This window comes from Dothidotthia symphoricarpi, assembly GCF_010015815.1.
Source record: "Dothidotthia symphoricarpi CBS 119687 unplaced genomic scaffold P153scaffold_21, whole genome shotgun sequence".
Taxonomy (NCBI): domain Eukaryota; kingdom Fungi; phylum Ascomycota; class Dothideomycetes; order Pleosporales; family Dothidotthiaceae; genus Dothidotthia; species Dothidotthia symphoricarpi.
Window position 1 is genome coordinate 44,975 of NW_022985028.1, and position 15,644 is coordinate 60,618.

The 15,644-nt window shown below is 51.5% G+C and overlaps 6 protein-coding genes across 6 annotated transcripts; 3 read left to right on the top strand and 3 right to left on the bottom strand.

Annotated features, from left to right (window-relative positions):
- Positions 1–473: 473 nt before the first annotated feature.
- Positions 474–1,975, top strand: P153DRAFT_400411 (uncharacterized protein). The gene has a single exon (XM_033671820.1). The coding sequence runs from the start codon at positions 524–526 to the stop codon at positions 1,592–1,594; it is 1,071 nt and encodes a 356-aa protein (XP_033519298.1). The 5' UTR covers positions 474–523; the 3' UTR covers positions 1,595–1,975.
- Positions 1,976–2,171: 196 nt separating this feature from the next.
- Positions 2,172–3,779, bottom strand: P153DRAFT_434628 (uncharacterized protein; the record flags this gene model as incomplete). Its single annotated transcript, XM_033673096.1, has 4 exons — positions 2,172–2,995; positions 3,212–3,332; positions 3,429–3,610; positions 3,656–3,779. 4 exons carry the CDS (start codon positions 3,777–3,779, stop codon positions 2,394–2,396), a joined length of 1,029 nt encoding a protein of 342 aa, XP_033519299.1. The 3' UTR covers positions 2,172–2,393.
- A 282-nt stretch (positions 3,780–4,061) lies between these two features.
- P153DRAFT_400413 (SGNH hydrolase) lies at positions 4,062–6,979 on the top strand (the record flags this gene model as incomplete). Its single annotated transcript, XM_033671821.1, has 7 exons — positions 4,062–4,587; positions 4,634–5,571; positions 5,627–5,836; positions 6,022–6,390; positions 6,469–6,685; positions 6,740–6,822; positions 6,877–6,979. Exons 1-7 carry the CDS (start codon positions 4,420–4,422, stop codon positions 6,977–6,979), a joined length of 2,088 nt encoding a protein of 695 aa, XP_033519300.1. The 5' UTR covers positions 4,062–4,419.
- Positions 6,980–7,220: 241 nt separating this feature from the next.
- Positions 7,221–7,904, bottom strand: P153DRAFT_370251 (vacuolar ATP synthase). The gene is made up of 4 exons (XM_033668998.1): positions 7,825–7,904; positions 7,732–7,767; positions 7,540–7,677; positions 7,221–7,419 (listed from the first exon to the last, which is right to left on the bottom strand). Exons 1-4 carry the CDS (start codon positions 7,882–7,884, stop codon positions 7,279–7,281), a joined length of 375 nt encoding a protein of 124 aa, XP_033519301.1. The 5' UTR covers positions 7,885–7,904; the 3' UTR covers positions 7,221–7,278.
- Positions 7,905–8,188: 284 nt separating this feature from the next.
- Positions 8,189–12,716, top strand: P153DRAFT_360558 (uncharacterized protein; the record flags this gene model as incomplete). The annotated part of the gene is made up of 9 exons (XM_033666922.1): positions 8,189–9,455; positions 10,151–10,168; positions 10,268–10,697; positions 10,748–11,619; positions 11,674–11,911; positions 11,965–12,058; positions 12,100–12,124; positions 12,206–12,628; positions 12,676–12,716. The coding sequence occupies 9 exons, from the start codon at positions 8,189–8,191 to the stop codon at positions 12,714–12,716; spliced, it is 3,408 nt and encodes a 1,135-aa protein (XP_033519302.1).
- Positions 12,717–12,990: 274 nt separating this feature from the next.
- P153DRAFT_348974 (uncharacterized protein) lies at positions 12,991–14,870 on the bottom strand (the record flags this gene model as incomplete). Its single annotated transcript, XM_033666227.1, has 1 exon — positions 12,991–14,870. One exon carries the CDS (start codon positions 14,868–14,870, stop codon positions 13,008–13,010), a length of 1,863 nt encoding a protein of 620 aa, XP_033519303.1. The 3' UTR covers positions 12,991–13,007.
- Positions 14,871–15,644: the final 774 nt, after the last annotated feature.

Consider the following 15,644-nt stretch of genomic DNA (forward strand, 5'->3'; position numbering starts at 1 on the left):
TCAATCTTGCTCAGAATATATGAAACACACTTGAATGCTCTGATCATCTTGGCAATTCCGCGATTGAATAATCGCTGGACATTTCGCGCCCTCTCTAGTCCGCAAAGTACAATGCTATTTACTATATCGTCGGTCTTGCTATTTCCGCGATCTCAGACTTGCGAATTCTCTTCAGTTACGTGGACTTAGTAACGTTCTTGGTTGTGAGCGTCTCCTTACAGCTCCTTTCGTTGTGTACTCGAAGCTATCATCTACGGTAGGGGCAAGGGGGAGTTATGTGCCACTCTTGTATTGGACCATTTATCCTCGAGATAATGCTGCTCAAGTCTATTGCAGCTCTCTGGGACTATTGACATGCTACATTGCCAAGACTATCGGAAGTGTGTGTCAAAACTAGCTAGGCTGAAATAATCTTCGGGGATCTAAAGTATCTTCAGGCTAGATTCATGTCAGCGACAGAAATGCCCCGCATTCTTATCACGTCGACCCAACAGCAACCAACGTGGATACTCTCATCTTAGAAATGGCTCATCCAAAGGGTCTTCTAAGCCTCCCTGACGAGCTTCTCCTCGATATTGCAGATTTTGTTCAACATCAACGCGACCTCGCACGAATCCTACGCGTCAATCGAAGACTTCACGCGGTCTTGAGAAACGTCGCTCTACGACGAAATATCATGTACTACAACAGCAGTGCTATGATGTGGGCGGTTGAACACAACCGCGTGGAAGTAGTTGGTCACATGATGAGACTGAAAGCTGGTCTTGGGTTCGCACGTCACGAACGTGGTCCGTCTGATGTAATAAAAACTCCGTTAGATTGTGCAGTCACGAAGGGAAATCTGAGGCTCGTTCAAATGCTCACTGGGGAAGATCCGGAGAAGATCAAGGACATTATCGAGGGTGAAGACCTACGCCGGAAATACATAAAGCCTTTGCGTCTAGCGTTGTACAATCGGGACGAATCTATCATTCATGTATTGGTCAATCGAACGAGCATGTTCAACCGGATTATTGCAGTTGACGCCATTACGCATGAAAGAAAGACAGCCTTGCACTTGGCGTGCGACAAACGCTTGGTCGAAACAGTGCGGTTATTGCTGAGCAAAGGAGCTGACCCGAACTGGCATTCAAAAAACTGGCGCCCAAGCTTTCGCTATGTTGAGCGCTTGCTGATCATTGACGACGTTTACCAACACCTGCTAAACGGAGATGCCTTGGAAATACTCCAGTTATTGTTCACACACGATCTTGAACCCAATGAAGACCTTCACAGGATAGGAAGTGAGCACAGCGATCCTTCTGTGCGATGGATGTTTCATCGAGAAGCTTTGTGCGCATCACAAGAGCAGTCCACAGCAAGAGAGTCGAGCGCATTCCAGATTGACCACAACGCATTATTTTCACCCCTCGTCGGTGCTCACACTCAGAAGGACGTGACCCACGGATTGAGCAATGTGTGCATCACTAGGAGAGACCCAGAACATGAACATTCGTTGTTGAGTGTTTCGCCTGATGCTACACAAATATGCGAGGTTCCAGAATTGGAACTTTTAGCTGCCTATGTCGATCCTTTCCCACCTCTAGGGTCTTGAATGTCCAGGGCCAGACAAGGAGGCGTAACGAAGATGGGGTGACTTTCAAAAGAAAGACAAGCGTCACCGTCAGGCCGTTAAATTGGCACACCCTAATCAACGGGAGATGACAGCAGTTCAAACGCCCAGTCTCGGAAGTAGAGAGCTTTCCATCGCGGAGGTCCGATCCCCCACATTTTAAGAAGGCTTATTCTGGCTTCTTGACGCCCCATCGAGACCGTGTTATATCCCCTGCGCTTGACTTCTCTGAATTGTCTATAGTTACTGTTGTTACTTCTGAGCCCAGCGGGTTGGACAGATGCGGTCATCAGAAATCCAGATAGATGAAGGTTGTAATCGTGAGTTCAAGGGAAGTTTTAGGAGGTAAATTGGAATTTTCACGGCCTTGTTTGATTGTTTTACTGTGAAACCTACTTGAATTTTCTCAAAATGTTCTTATGTATGAAATAACATCGTTCAGTGACCTGAGCTTAATCCCAAGCAGCGATCAAATGGTCAGCCAAAGTATAACACGACAAAGCGATCAGGAGTTTATCACTAGATCGTTTCATAAGGAGACCTCAACGCAAAGTCTTGGCTACCTAGCAACGACGTAGGACGCGTGATACATGACAACCGCTTGAAGACATCCGCACTACCCTTCCGGCGTCCAGTGTTCAAAATACCCTCGCCAAATCAATCCCTGGCCAAATTTATCATCGTGCCAGTGTTCCTCCAACGCATCACCATACCTCTGACGACCAATGTGCTGAAATAGACGATGGATCCCCGGATCCGGCCGCTACTCCCCAACCTTCCACTAAATCTGGCGAGCCTCGCAATTGACTTCACCCGGGTTTGTAGCGAATGCTGTTCCTACTCTAGGAACATAGTATGCTAGCCCCCAAGCCAGAGACTCTGGGTGGAAGTTTTCAGGAGGTTCGAAATGGTCAAAGACTTCACGTTCATCGTCGTCGCCGCAATCAACATCCCACTTAAGACGTGACCACGACACAGCTTGTCTCAAGTCTGGCATTTTCGCTGTGGCCTTGGAGAAACTCGCAAGGAAAGGTCCTAATAAATTGTCGTTTGGCGATATGCGGAACGAAAAAGGTCGATCGAGTCTAGAAAGACCGGCCTCCACCCACGCCCCTACGATCTGAATTTTCGTCTTCTTCAGTAGGTTCAAGTGGTGGGTATGAAGACGCGTTGACTTCATAACCGGCTGACTCTCTGCCTTCGCCGCGTGGACTTTCAAAGTACCAAGCTCCTGACGGCGACACCACATGAAACACGATGAGGACTCGTTGGAGAAGCGGCCAAGTCGGTGTCGGACCGTCCTCAGGCCGAAACAAGGATCTGTCCGCTTGAGCCCGGAGCGTGAAATCTTGGAGATAGTGGGACAGGGTGCGAAGGCTCGCGCTGGACAGGTCTTTTGTTACAGGACTAACGAGATTCGGCATGATCTCCCACTGGTAGATGCCGTCTTTTCCATCAGGACATCAGGACAAAGAAAATTCACCTTGACTCGTCAAAGGTATTTGGAGATGTTGGTAGGCGTAATCGCTTTGCCGAAACCATGTCTTGTGTCTCCTCGGGATTCGGCATAATCCCAGGGGAACAGCGTCGCTGGCTCACCCTGGTAACTCGGAGTCAATGCGTCCTTCCCGGTATGGCACACGAGATCTCGCAGGGTCGGCAATCGAGTGACGAGATCTATCACAATTCGACAATCGAGCTTCTCCCATGAATGATCATCCTTGATCTAAAGAGCGCCAACTGACATTAGGCCAGGAAGAGTCTCTGGCTTCAGCAGGTGAATTCGCGAGTGACCGTGTTCCCGGTGAAGACACACATCACCCAAGCGTTTTTGAGAGGGGATGAATATGGTAAGTCGGTATCTCCTGCGGTTCCTCTCGCCTGCACGCTTCTCCACCAACTTGAGTGTCGCGAAGAGATCTTGAACCTGTCCAGTGAAGATCCTGTCTTTTTCGCGTTGTTCCTCAGCGCTTTCGCGGCAATCACGATCGTCGAAATCTATATCTGGAAGGTATGTGAAACATTGTACATGTTGGAGCTAACGAAGTCGGAAATCGGAACAATGGGCGATGAAACGCTGCTTGTTTTGTGTGGTTATCCCCCAAGCATTCCGTTCTGTACCCTGCGGCCCGATCCTCGGCTGCTTTGCGGAATTTAGGCGATACATGATACGCGTTTCGTAGATCTTCAGCAGGAAGATGGCCGGATATTTGACCGATGAGCTCTTTGTAGAACCTGGTTCATGACTCTATCAGCGAGCTGAGTAGTGGTATTTGGAAAGTGTAGCGGTGGGCGGATATGCAAGTCAGAAGGTGACTCGCGTTCGATAAAACCAAGCGCTTTATGTGATACTGCCTATTAACCGATATTTTACCAGAGAGTAGGGGAAACGTTGGAAAAAGCCGAATCTGACACCAAGTCTCCCAACTCAGCCACATGTAAACAGGCCTCCATCACGAAAACTCGAGCTTCAAGCTTAAGCATCATTATTCTATAGATACACCCAGATTCAACGAATAGTGTCGTCTTATCACAATATGCAGTCCCAACCATAAACGGATTCGCGTATCGATCGAATGATCGTCAGAATCAATTCTCCGCAACATGCAATTTGCTATTTACCCGTTCATCCACCTCCACCTCCGCGTCCCCCGCACCCCGCGCGCCGGCTGCTCAGGAACAACACTATGAGCTAACTATTACCATCCCGCAGGAATGAGAGTAAGACAAGTAAAGATGCGCGTCGCCCATGCGCACGTTGTAGTTGTCGGATCTATCTTTGGGCATCTTTGTGATTTATCGACAAGATGATGTTTCTTAAGTTACTACTTTTCTTTGCGGTGTCTGTACTCGGCAATGAGGTAGACATCACGAGACGCGCCGTTTTACCCAGTCCTCCACATGGCCACTGGATCGATGCATGGGCTTCGATGCCGCAGCTCACGGAGCCCGCGAACCTACCACCTGTGCCGTTTGTATGTGCATCCCACATCTACATATACGCGCAAACTGACAGTGTAGAACGGAACAGACGTAGTGTTCGCAAACTCTACTATCCGTCAAACACTGTACATGACCGCCGCGGCGTCGCAGATCCGGCTCAAATTCTCCAATGTGTTTGGCGGCTCGAATTTACCCATCACGGCGGTCACGGTGGCGATGCCGGCGAACAATACAGCGGGTATACATCAGATACAGGCCAAGACGCTGAGGAAGGTTACGTTCTCGGGCAAAAGTTCGATCAGTATACCGAATGGCGCGCTGGCTGTGTCGGATCCCGTCGACTTTCCGATCAAGGCACAGCAAGTCGTCACAGTAACAATGTACCTCGCGACAGGGCAAACGACAAACCTTATCACCAGCCACCCCGGGAGCCGGACAACGAGCTGGTGGCAGTTCGGCGACGCCGTTAACGCGGCGGAGATTACGGTCAGTGATGCGAGCACGCAGTCGGCCGCACACTGGTACTTCCTATCCAGCATCGAAGCCTGGGTCCCCCGTGAACAAGGCAGTCTGCTCATCGTGGGCGACTCCATCACAGATGGTCGCGGCTCCACGACAAACGCGAACAACCGCTGGCCCGATCTTCTGCTCGCACGACTCCAACAAGGACTCACCACGAGGCGTATCTCCATTGGAAATCTGGCGGCGGGGGGTAACAGGGTGCTAGCTGACGGGCTGGGACCAAATGCACTGGGGCGCATTGATCGAGATGTGCTGGCCCATCCTGGGGTTCAGTACGCCATGATCTTCGAGGGGGTCAATGACATTGGGACTGCAGCGACGACGGCGAATGCGCAGGACGACGTGTATGAGGCGCTGACCCAGGCGTACGAGCAGATGGTGACGCTCATCCACGCACACGGTATCCCTGTGTTTGGCGCGACTATCACGCCGTTTTCTGCGCCCAGCAACTTCACGGGCCAGCCGTATTCGAGTCCGGAGAGGGAGGCGACGAGGTGAGTCTGGAGAGTAGTTTGGTGATGTGGGGTGCTGTGCTGACACGATTTGTAGGCAGAAAGTTAACTCGTTTATTCGCGACTCGGGGACATTTGATGCGGTTGTTGATTTTGATAAACTGCTGGCTGATCCTGAGGTTCCTAGTCGATTGAAGGCGGAGTACGATTCGGGGGACTATCTGCATCCGAATGTGCAGGGTTATCAGCACTTGGCGGATCAGTTTCCGGTTGCTATATTTGAGCAATGGGCGGGTGGCGTTGTTGGGTTCGTGTAGCTGTCAGAGGACGACGTGAAGATAGAAAGCAGCATTGAATGTATCTTCATAGTCGCCACGCGCATACAATTTGAGCAACAGTCAACCATCGACGCCTGATGCAGCGACCAGGATGTCCCCGTGCAGATGACCGATGACGCTGACGCACAGGCCTACAGTGGCGCGTAGCTCATAGCTCGGCCCAGCCTCACCTCTCCCAAGCTCCAACCACGCCCAGCTATCTCACCGACCTCTCCACATCTCCACGCCTCCACCTCTCCGTCGCTCTAACCACCGCCTTGAGCTTCGACGTCAACCCGCGAACTCATTCTACCACCCTCACATCTCATCTTTCCCTCACCGCCGCCATGCAGCTCACCACGCTCCTCCTCGCTGCAACCAGCGCGCTCAGCGTCTCGGCCGGCTCCTCGTGGATCACCAAGCAAGTCACCGTCAAGGAAGACTACAAAGTGCCGGGCGACAACCCTCTGTACTTCTGCGAGGATCCCGCGAACAACATCCTGAGCATCGAGAAGGTCGACCTGGACCCCAACCCGCCCAAGCCGTACGTTGCCTACATCCTCTACATTTATCCGCGCGTGTTTATGTAGTCTGAATCGAACTTGTTGCTAATACGTCCCAGCGGCTCCACGCTCAGCATCAAGGCCGAGGGTAACTTCAAGGAGGAAGTCGGCGAGGGCTTCAAGATGCACCTGCAAGTCAAGTACGGGCTGATCACGCTGATCAACCAGCAAGCCGACGGATGCGAGACGATCCAGAAGGGGGATCTAGAGTGCCCGCTGGAGAAGGGCGAGATGACGCTGACCAAGGATGTTGATCTGCCGCGGGAGATTCCTCCGGTACGTAGCGCGCGCGATGGCTTGGTTTGGACAACGGACTAATGGCGTGACTAGGGCACATACACTGTTCTCGCTGATGTGTACACCGCGGATGGCGATAAGATTACTTGCTTGACTGCTAAGATTGCTTTCCACCGGTAATTCGCTTTTGCTTGCTGGATGGTCGAATGTGACGTCTAAGCCTGTCGCAGGACGGGCGATGGAGGTGTTAAGATTGGGAAGCGCAGGGTGGAGATGTCTGGGCCGGCTGCGAAGATGGTGCAGGAGCGGTTGAGACTGCGCAATGAACTATGAACTGGGATGTGTATATGTGGTGCGAGTTGAGGTATCATGGAGATGCGCGTGCGATGAGATTGGGTCGAGTTTGATGTAACAGTGGTGGGATATCGTTGGGAATGCGTAATGTAGATATGACATACTTTTCACGGAACTATTCACCTGGATTACTATCTTGGAGATGTCTTGGACGAGATTGTCTTCAGATGTGTGCAGATTTGATTCGTGCTATCTTGACTCGACCATGCTTCTCTCTCCAGTCACATCTTTCCCATGCCCATGGAATCCACCACTACATGCCCAGTTTGGGATATCGTCTATTCGCCAAACAGCCTCCTCACGCGCTTCAACACGCTATCCTTCTCAGGATCGTACGGATGGTCCTTTGACGGAATCTCCAGCAGCGAGGGGAAAGCAGCCGTATACGCCTCGACGCGGTGTCGTATCCGCTCAGCGATCTGTCACGGGTTAGCCCTGACTTGCGACTCCTCTGACAGTCTCGCGCCACAGCACAGGCTTCTCTCGACAGACACGTGTTATGCGCAAACGAGTAGAGACGTTCCGTCTAGGCGACATACATGCTGGTTGATCAACAGAATGGCGATATCCTTGCGCTCGGTGGTGAATTTGTCAAAGGCGGCCTCGATGGCGGTGTTCTCCGTCTTGGCGTCGACGACGAGGAAGTTCTTCTGGCTGTCGGGGGGCTGCGTGACGTGCTGGTGAGGTGTCAATTCCGTTCGCATACGTTCAGGTCAGAGGGGAGAGCTTACGCCGACGCCTGCGAGAAGGAGGCCTGTTACGGTGTCCTGGGTCAGTCAGGTTAGCAGTAATCCGTTTACTGGGTAGGTGTGAGAAGAACACACCTCATCGCCAATGACGGCCAGGAATTGGCGGTCCTTGTACTGCGATGCTGGGGCGGCCATGGCGTGTTGCTGTGGCCGGATGGGTAGATAGCTAGCTGCAGCTTGGATGCGATGTTGGATGAGCTTCCGCCCGTCGTCATGGCGGGGCGCTAGGACACATTCGGCTAAATGTTTGTCGCGACTCGTCTTCCACTCTTTGACCAGACACTCCGTACACGCATACGCTTCGCATTCGAACCTCCAGGACAATCACGACAAACAGGATAGTTGAGGTTAGCCAAGGATAGCCAGCATGCCCCGTCTCGTCCGCCGCGCCCCGCTCGCCGAGCGCATCAAAGCCGCCATGGACCCGTCGGACTGGCTGATGCGCGTCGGCGAGGACCTGAACAGCGGCGACTGGGAGGAGTTCGCGCAGTCGTACGCCCTGTACATTGGGTTCGCCATGAACATGGCCTTCATCATCGCCCAGGCCAACAACGAGAGCTCCACACAATACGACGGCGACGGTGTTTTTAGGGAGGCATCGGGCCCGGGGTGGATGAAGTGGATGATGAACTCGCTGGTCACTGTCTTGGCTGGCGCCTGCTTCATGAATGCCTGGCTGGCGTACGGGAAGAAGAGGCACTACAGGCTGTTTGAGCAGCCCATTGAGAGGACGCCTGCCACGCCGTCTGCCCAGCGTGTACGCGTCGACTCCTCGCCCGCCGGTGCATCGCCCATGTCCTACTTCCGCAGTGTCGTCGCCAGGAACTCGGCTCCTGCCCGCGCGCACCCCGATGCCACACGCGATGTCTGGGAGATTGCTGTGTGGGACCCCAATCCGCTGGCTCTGGAGCTGTTCTGCCTGTTCAGCCCGCTGCACGTCATGCTGTACTACTTCAACCTCCCCGTTGCGCCTCTCGATCCCCGCCCCAGCGTCCGCGTCACGACCACCATAATCATCGGCGCACTGCTGTCGCTGCAGCTGTGGTGGCTCCGCAGCGCCTTCACCCAGCAAATCAAGGACAACGCCATCATCAGCCGCCAAGTCCTCCACGAGTACGACAGCAAATTTGTGCATCCCGCACTGCAGAAGCAAGGCCGCGACGTGGGTATCCAGACCATCAGCCGCACGGGCAATGGAAACTCAAGCGTGGGCGTCAAGGGAAGCAGTAGGGATCTCGCCAGCGAAGTCGTCACATACACACCAACCACCATCATCAAACGCGCCTTCCGCACAAACCCCAACAGCAACTACGCAAGCCAATACGACCCCGACGGTCTCCGCTCCACACAACACACCCCCTCCGTCCGTCGCTCGGGGCGCTACACATCAACCTCCACAGCGACAAACGCAGACCCCGACGACGACTTCTCCTCCCCGATCCGCCCAGCCGTCACCCCCAACCCGTTCCGCACCGCCCCCTCCATCCCCCGCACCGGCGACGGCGGCAGCCTAGGCGTATACACTCACGCCGCCTCCCCCCTGCGCAAACAAGCCAACATGCGCTACCGCGACGACGACACCAGCCGCGGCCGCGACACCCTGACGGGGTTCGCAGACAGAATTACCCCCGCGTTGGGCGACAGGAGACACACCAGTCCGAGTAAGCGCGAGGGTAGTCCGTTGAAGAGGATGAGTATGCCGGTTGGTGAGCGGACGGGGGAGCGGACGCTGGGGCAGATGGAGAGGTTGGGGAAGGCGACGGGGTATGGGGGGTTGGGCGTGGGGAGACGGGAGAGTGGGAGGTTTTAGTGTTTCTTGGTAATACCCTGGTTTTAGCATGCATGGTTGGTGTTTGGATTTGCATTGCGGCGGGTGGGAGCATGGGATGGCGTTTTGGGCATGTATGGTATTGCATTTATAGAGATCTAATGTTTTGAGGCATGGTGTAGTGGTATACGGTATGATATGTTCTTTTTATCTGAATGTGTCTTGGCTTCTTTGTTCCGTTTCGTTGTACGCGCTGGACGTAGTTGGTCTTCTATCCTTTGGGACTCGGGCATGTATTCTGCGTCCTCATATCGCAAAATCTCGAGAATGCTTCCTCACAAAACGGGCAATATGTTGTCTTCCTTTCACTGAAGAAAGCATTTCGCAAACATCTATCTCCGGACGGGATGGTGTGAACCCCGCACTGAGTCGGGGATGAGTCTAGTGTGTTAAGCGTCGTCTTTATCTGTAATTAGCGATCTTGTGTTTTGGAAAGTTAGATTCTATCAGTATAGGTCTAGATAAGATCAAAAAGATCTACATAATTAAGCTCTTAAAGCAGATTAAACATGCTTAAGCTAAATTGGATAGATTTGTTGCAAAAGTAGACGATATTTAGCTACAGCTTTGCAGGTGGCTTGTTGGTATTCTGTAAGTATAGTGAGGCTTAGTCAGATACTTAGTCCTTAGAGTTGCGTTCCCACCTCCGGTTTAGATGTTGATTTCAACACTGCGCACTGGTTTCACAAGGCGCTCTCCTCGAGATGGACCCTCTAACGATAACATCAACATGCATCGGCCTTATAGCTACTACTGCACAGGCCTCGATCGCAGTGACTGCGTTTGTGAAAGATGTACGGGACGCGCGCCGGGACCTGGATGGCGTGTCAAGAGAGCTCTTGTCGCTCAGCTCCGTTCTAACATATTTGAGAGATGACACGGAAGATGAGAAGGCCAGGACTTTGCCAGACGCTCTAAACTCCCAGATCATCGGAATTCTTGCCAATGTCAAAGTAACGGTACTCGAGATTGAGGGCTGTTTGCTCAAATGTGAAAGGTCGAAAATGGGAAAGGGAGGCTACTGGACATTGGGTGGAGCAAAGGGCGAGATTAACAAACTCAGATCCAGCCTAGAATCTCACACAACGGCACTAGATTTGGCTCTTCAGCTGGTGAACACGTACTACACCCTTTTCGTTACTCCGCATCGAGAAATTAATCATGTGCTAGAACAATAGTTCGGGAAGTCAAAAAAGATACGACGAACATCCTTGAGGACACAGCAGCTATCAAAGACGATACAGCGAAGATTCGAGAAGAGCTTGAGCTTCTCAGAGCCAGACTCACAGCGGCGGAGGCAGTCGCAAGCACATCGGCACCCGTATTGCAACTAGCAGCTGCGGCAAGCGCTGGTGGCTCAACTCTTGTTGCGAGTGAGGACCACTCTGCACAAACATCCAATATAATGCTCCAGAGATACCTCGATAATCTCACAAGTTACGCGGACTCAGTGTGTGATCCCAACGATCGCGACCACTGGGATACTCCACTATCGAGCAGCCCAGTTTCACCCATCAGGGAGGATATCTTCGTCAAAGATAAAGAACATGTCTCTGCTCAATCCACTCTGCCACGGAATTCAGCCACAGCTTCGAGCTCTGTGCCCGAGAGCGGATTTCGCACAATTCGACAAGAGCCGCTGTTCAATAACAAAAGCTTCAACTCCCCCGAGGAGCGCAGGCAGCCACAGCCACGCCGGGACGCCGTCTGGCCCGATGGAGCCACCAAGTTGCAAAAGAAATTGGCCGGTTTTCGGCTCACTTCATACAAGTCCCTCGGCCAATTTCTTCCGCAATCTGGTAGAGCAAAGGACAAGACATTGGTAATCGCTCCTAAAGCGAAACTTCCTGACTATGCTGCTCTTAGTGAAATGGAAGCTGCTGTGCTGGTAGCTTTACAACGCAAAGATATCAACGGCGACGCTCTGGATGTTGGCGATTGTGTTGTTGTCTATAATGATAGAGGGGTCTCAGTGGAACTGATGAGTTACAAAACCTGCTCTGTCCAGCCTCCACTGATTGAAGAGTATACTATGGGTGACGGTGCGTTCCAGTTCCTTATCTCCAGTGTGTTTCCCATGGCTTATCAAATGACAGACGGATCTTGTGGCTCAGGCTATCTCGACTACGCCTTCGATAGATTTATTAGAACAATCGTCGGCGAGGAGCAGTGGGCGGGCCTCAGGCCTCGTGGGAAGGCCAGAATGATGGCTGAATTCAGAACGGTGATCAAGCCATGCTTCTCCGGAGATGACACAAAGTATTTCATCGATCTGCAAGGTGTGGCGGACGATCCTACAGAAGGAATAGACGATGAGACGATACTGCTGAAGCCGTATGTAAAACAACCCTTGACACTTTTCGCTGACTCCTCATCATGAGATATAGCATGGCTCTCAAGACTATCTTCGATCACGTCGTCGGCCCGATTATGCGACTGGTTGAAGTCCAAATTGATGATGTACAAGAAAATGGGGGAAAGGTAAAGGTACATAAACCACATCGCCTGCTATATGGCCCCAGCTGACTCGCAAAGGCAATATTGCTTGTAGGCGAACTCGGAGCGAGTCGATACTTGCACAGCCAGCTCAAAAATGCCCATAAGGGGGCAAATATTCAAGTACTCCAGGCCAACGGAGAGTAAAGCCCATATCCCTCCCAAACTTAGCTTGTCTGTCTATAGAAGACGCTCTGCAGTATGTCGCAGTGCCACTCTCTAGGGCCTTGAGCAGTCTCGGCACCCGGCGTACATCAGCTCCCGCAAAGATTGTAGTCGATCAAATTGCACAATACAGCTACAGGCTTTGCTACCCCAAGCAGTCAAAAGATTACACAGCACAGGACGGTCGTCGAGGAAAACGCGGACAGTTGTCAGCGGCTAATCGGACGGGTTGGCTCATCGAGAAGGGCGACATCGTCGAAGAAAGAAAGGCACTGCATAAAGACCTCTGCCGAAGTCTCCAAGTGAGTTTATTGACCGCTGGCACGAACCAATCTACCCGCATCTTATACTACTCAGCCAATAACGGGCTGCTCAGCAGGGGAAGCAACAGTAAGTCGTGTACCTGACGTAGACACCTCGTGCTAAGCAGATTATAGTCGATGAAGAACCCTACAAGGTGGAATTCGGGATCAAATGAAGCAGGTTATGTAACGAAAGCAGCTACCAGGACTTTGATACTGGTGAGAATTAGAGGGACGCTATGTTCAAGCTTCGTATCCACCTTGCCAATACGACTTTGCACTTCAGCGTACCCTATAAGAGCGAATCGGTTTCCTATGCTTGCGGATGTTATTGGGAAAGTCGGGTTGTCACAGTGCCGTTTTGAAGATTCGCCGGTTGAGATACAAGATGTATTAGATTACAATAATTTGATTCTCTTATAATAAGAGTAGCCTTACGGGGGTCCACCCATGAACAAAACTATCTTCTACTCTACCTCATGCCAACTGTCTTCCAACATCTTTATCCTCATAGTGTCACTGCTTATACTACTCCCACCATCAAGCGCTTGCGCAGAATACCTCTCACTCGTTATCCCATGCGGTGTGTTGTACCAGTTTCCTGTAGCTGAGCTTCCGTACACTGTTTTGTAATCGGAACTTGGTCCGTAATGGATCCCTGTAGCATTACCACCCGTCCTGTCCAACATGTTATAGAATGTGCTCGTCGAGTTGTTCATACGTTGCTGCAAGAGTTTGAGTTCCGCATTCGCCAATATGTTTCGTATTACAGGTACGGTCTGGGCGTAGATCGACTGACGATGATTAGCGTAAGCGACAAAGTTAGTACGCTTGTCTGGGGAGTTCGTGGCGCAGACGATTTGGTAGCGTTGACGCATGTTTGGTGAGTACATGCAGCAAATCATCTCCGCGGAAGTGGTTCCAACGTTCACGAACATATCGCTGGATGTTGTGCCTCGAACGGCATTTTCGTAACAGTCGTCACAGACGTAGAAATTGACGGTGTTATTGAGTCGCCACCAGGCTTTGTTTCTAACGGGCTTATTGCGTTGACATGGAACGATCGTGGACGTGCGACGGACATACGATGTGAAGATGTCGAAATGCGGCGAGTTCACCGCTTCAGCGAATTTGTTCACATACTGCATTGAGCGACCAATACCAGCGCAGAAATCACACCAAACCGTTTGGCCGGGAGGCACGTTGTCGCGTGGCTGGAACTCATTGTCAAGGTAATGAGTCGTGACGAGGCCGGCGTAACATGTTGCACAAACTTCGAAGTTTGGACACCCGCCCTTGAGCGTGTACCATTTCCCGCCCGTGATGCCCAGTGGAGAACATGCAGGATTCGTCATGAGAGCACGGAAGAAGCGTTGAAAGTCTGCGGAGCTTTTTCTCTCAATCGCCGTACTAACAACGCATTGAGCCGGTATGCTCCATAGATCACAAGTATAATGATCTGACCGCGCGCTGTTAGGTACAGGTCTGGGCTCGAGTTCCCGCTCCAGGCTGGTCAAGGCGATTTGATCGAGGTAGCACGACTCGCAAACAGCCGATTCAGGCCAGGCTGGATGACGATACCAAGTTCTGCTTTCGGCCTTCACAGGGTTGAAGCCTACGCACTGTGGAAGAGACATCCGATGAGTCGCGCCGGTAACGAATCCAGACCAATGGACAGATGCGGATGTCGTCTTGAGTAAACGTTGAACGTATGGAATGGCGAGATCACAACTCCATTGATCAGTGTGACCTTGCGATTGGGATTGTGGAACGAACATGAGATTGAATCTTTTGCCCTTTACGTGTTCTTCCACACAAGCTCGACATCCCACGAAATCGGGTATCGCATTATTAACAAGGGTGTACCACGTCATACCTATGGCGTGAGCCTCAGACCCGTTGATACCAGCGATTCCTGGACACCTTGGAAGATTGCTGCGCTCTCTCATATATGCATAGATGTTCTCTAGGTTGTCTGACGATCGGTTCAATGGCCATAAAACGCCTTTCATACGAGGAACGTTGAACATGCATTTTCCGTCATCTCCAAGTTCTTCTAGTTTCCCTGTGAATGAGGCGCCTAATGGTGTGTACCGGATACGGCGCTCATAGCATGTAGCGCATACTATGAACTTGGGTGCTATGACGCTCCGGAACCAGATCATGGAAAACCTGAAAGGGGAATTGCAATCATCGAAGTAGATGTATTCATTTGCTTGGTATGGAGGGATGTTGGTTGGGACCGTAGCAGGACGATAGAAACGAGAGAGTGAAGTATTTCGAAGTGTGCTATCTCCTGCTGTGCTGTATCTGTTTTGGTACGAAGTCATTTTGTCAGCGTTGTAGATGTGACCGCAAGTTCAAGAGAAAGCAACCAAAAGTTGGTTTCAAGATGCTGGGGGTAAGCTACTTATGAAAGGGATTTCCCAACAAGTTGCACTACCCCGCATGTGCTGGAGATCAATAGTTCTTATACGAAAACTGGAAGTCAAGCGAACTAGCCACATCCATAATAGGCAACAGCTCGCTAGCTGCTTCACCGAGAGACACTCAAGAATTTTGAGCGTCACAGTAAAATATGTTGGGCTCACTAATCGCGACTTTACTAACTGGTGCTTTGTATGCCGGCATATGGATTCTAGTCACATCAGCTCATATGTAGACGTTGTTGTAACCCAAGGCAGCAAGATCTTATCGCTGCTGAGTTGCTCATCAGAGTGTATCTTCGTTCCTCAATTCCGGCCCAAAACTGCATATCAAGCAAGCCTAAACTGTTGCTTATGGCTCCTTGTTGACGAGAAATCTCCGATTCTGTCCCTTCATCTCCAGAATTGTAGTAGGGCCTCATTAGTACCCACTCTTTACTTCCAGGCATGAAGAGAACTGCTGTTCAACTGTGTTCTTCGTCCTAATAATGTAGTGCCCGGCCTCTTTCTTCTGCCCAATAGGAATTTCAAAAGACTCTCGTGTGATACAACTCATAGTTATAGAGTCGAGTCGTATTTGGTTTTCGCCTATGTCGGTCTCATTGTGTAGTGGAGGGCGAAAGTCCTGAGCGAGTGACGAAACGTCGACAGTACAGATTGCCGGAAGCTTGTTCTGGG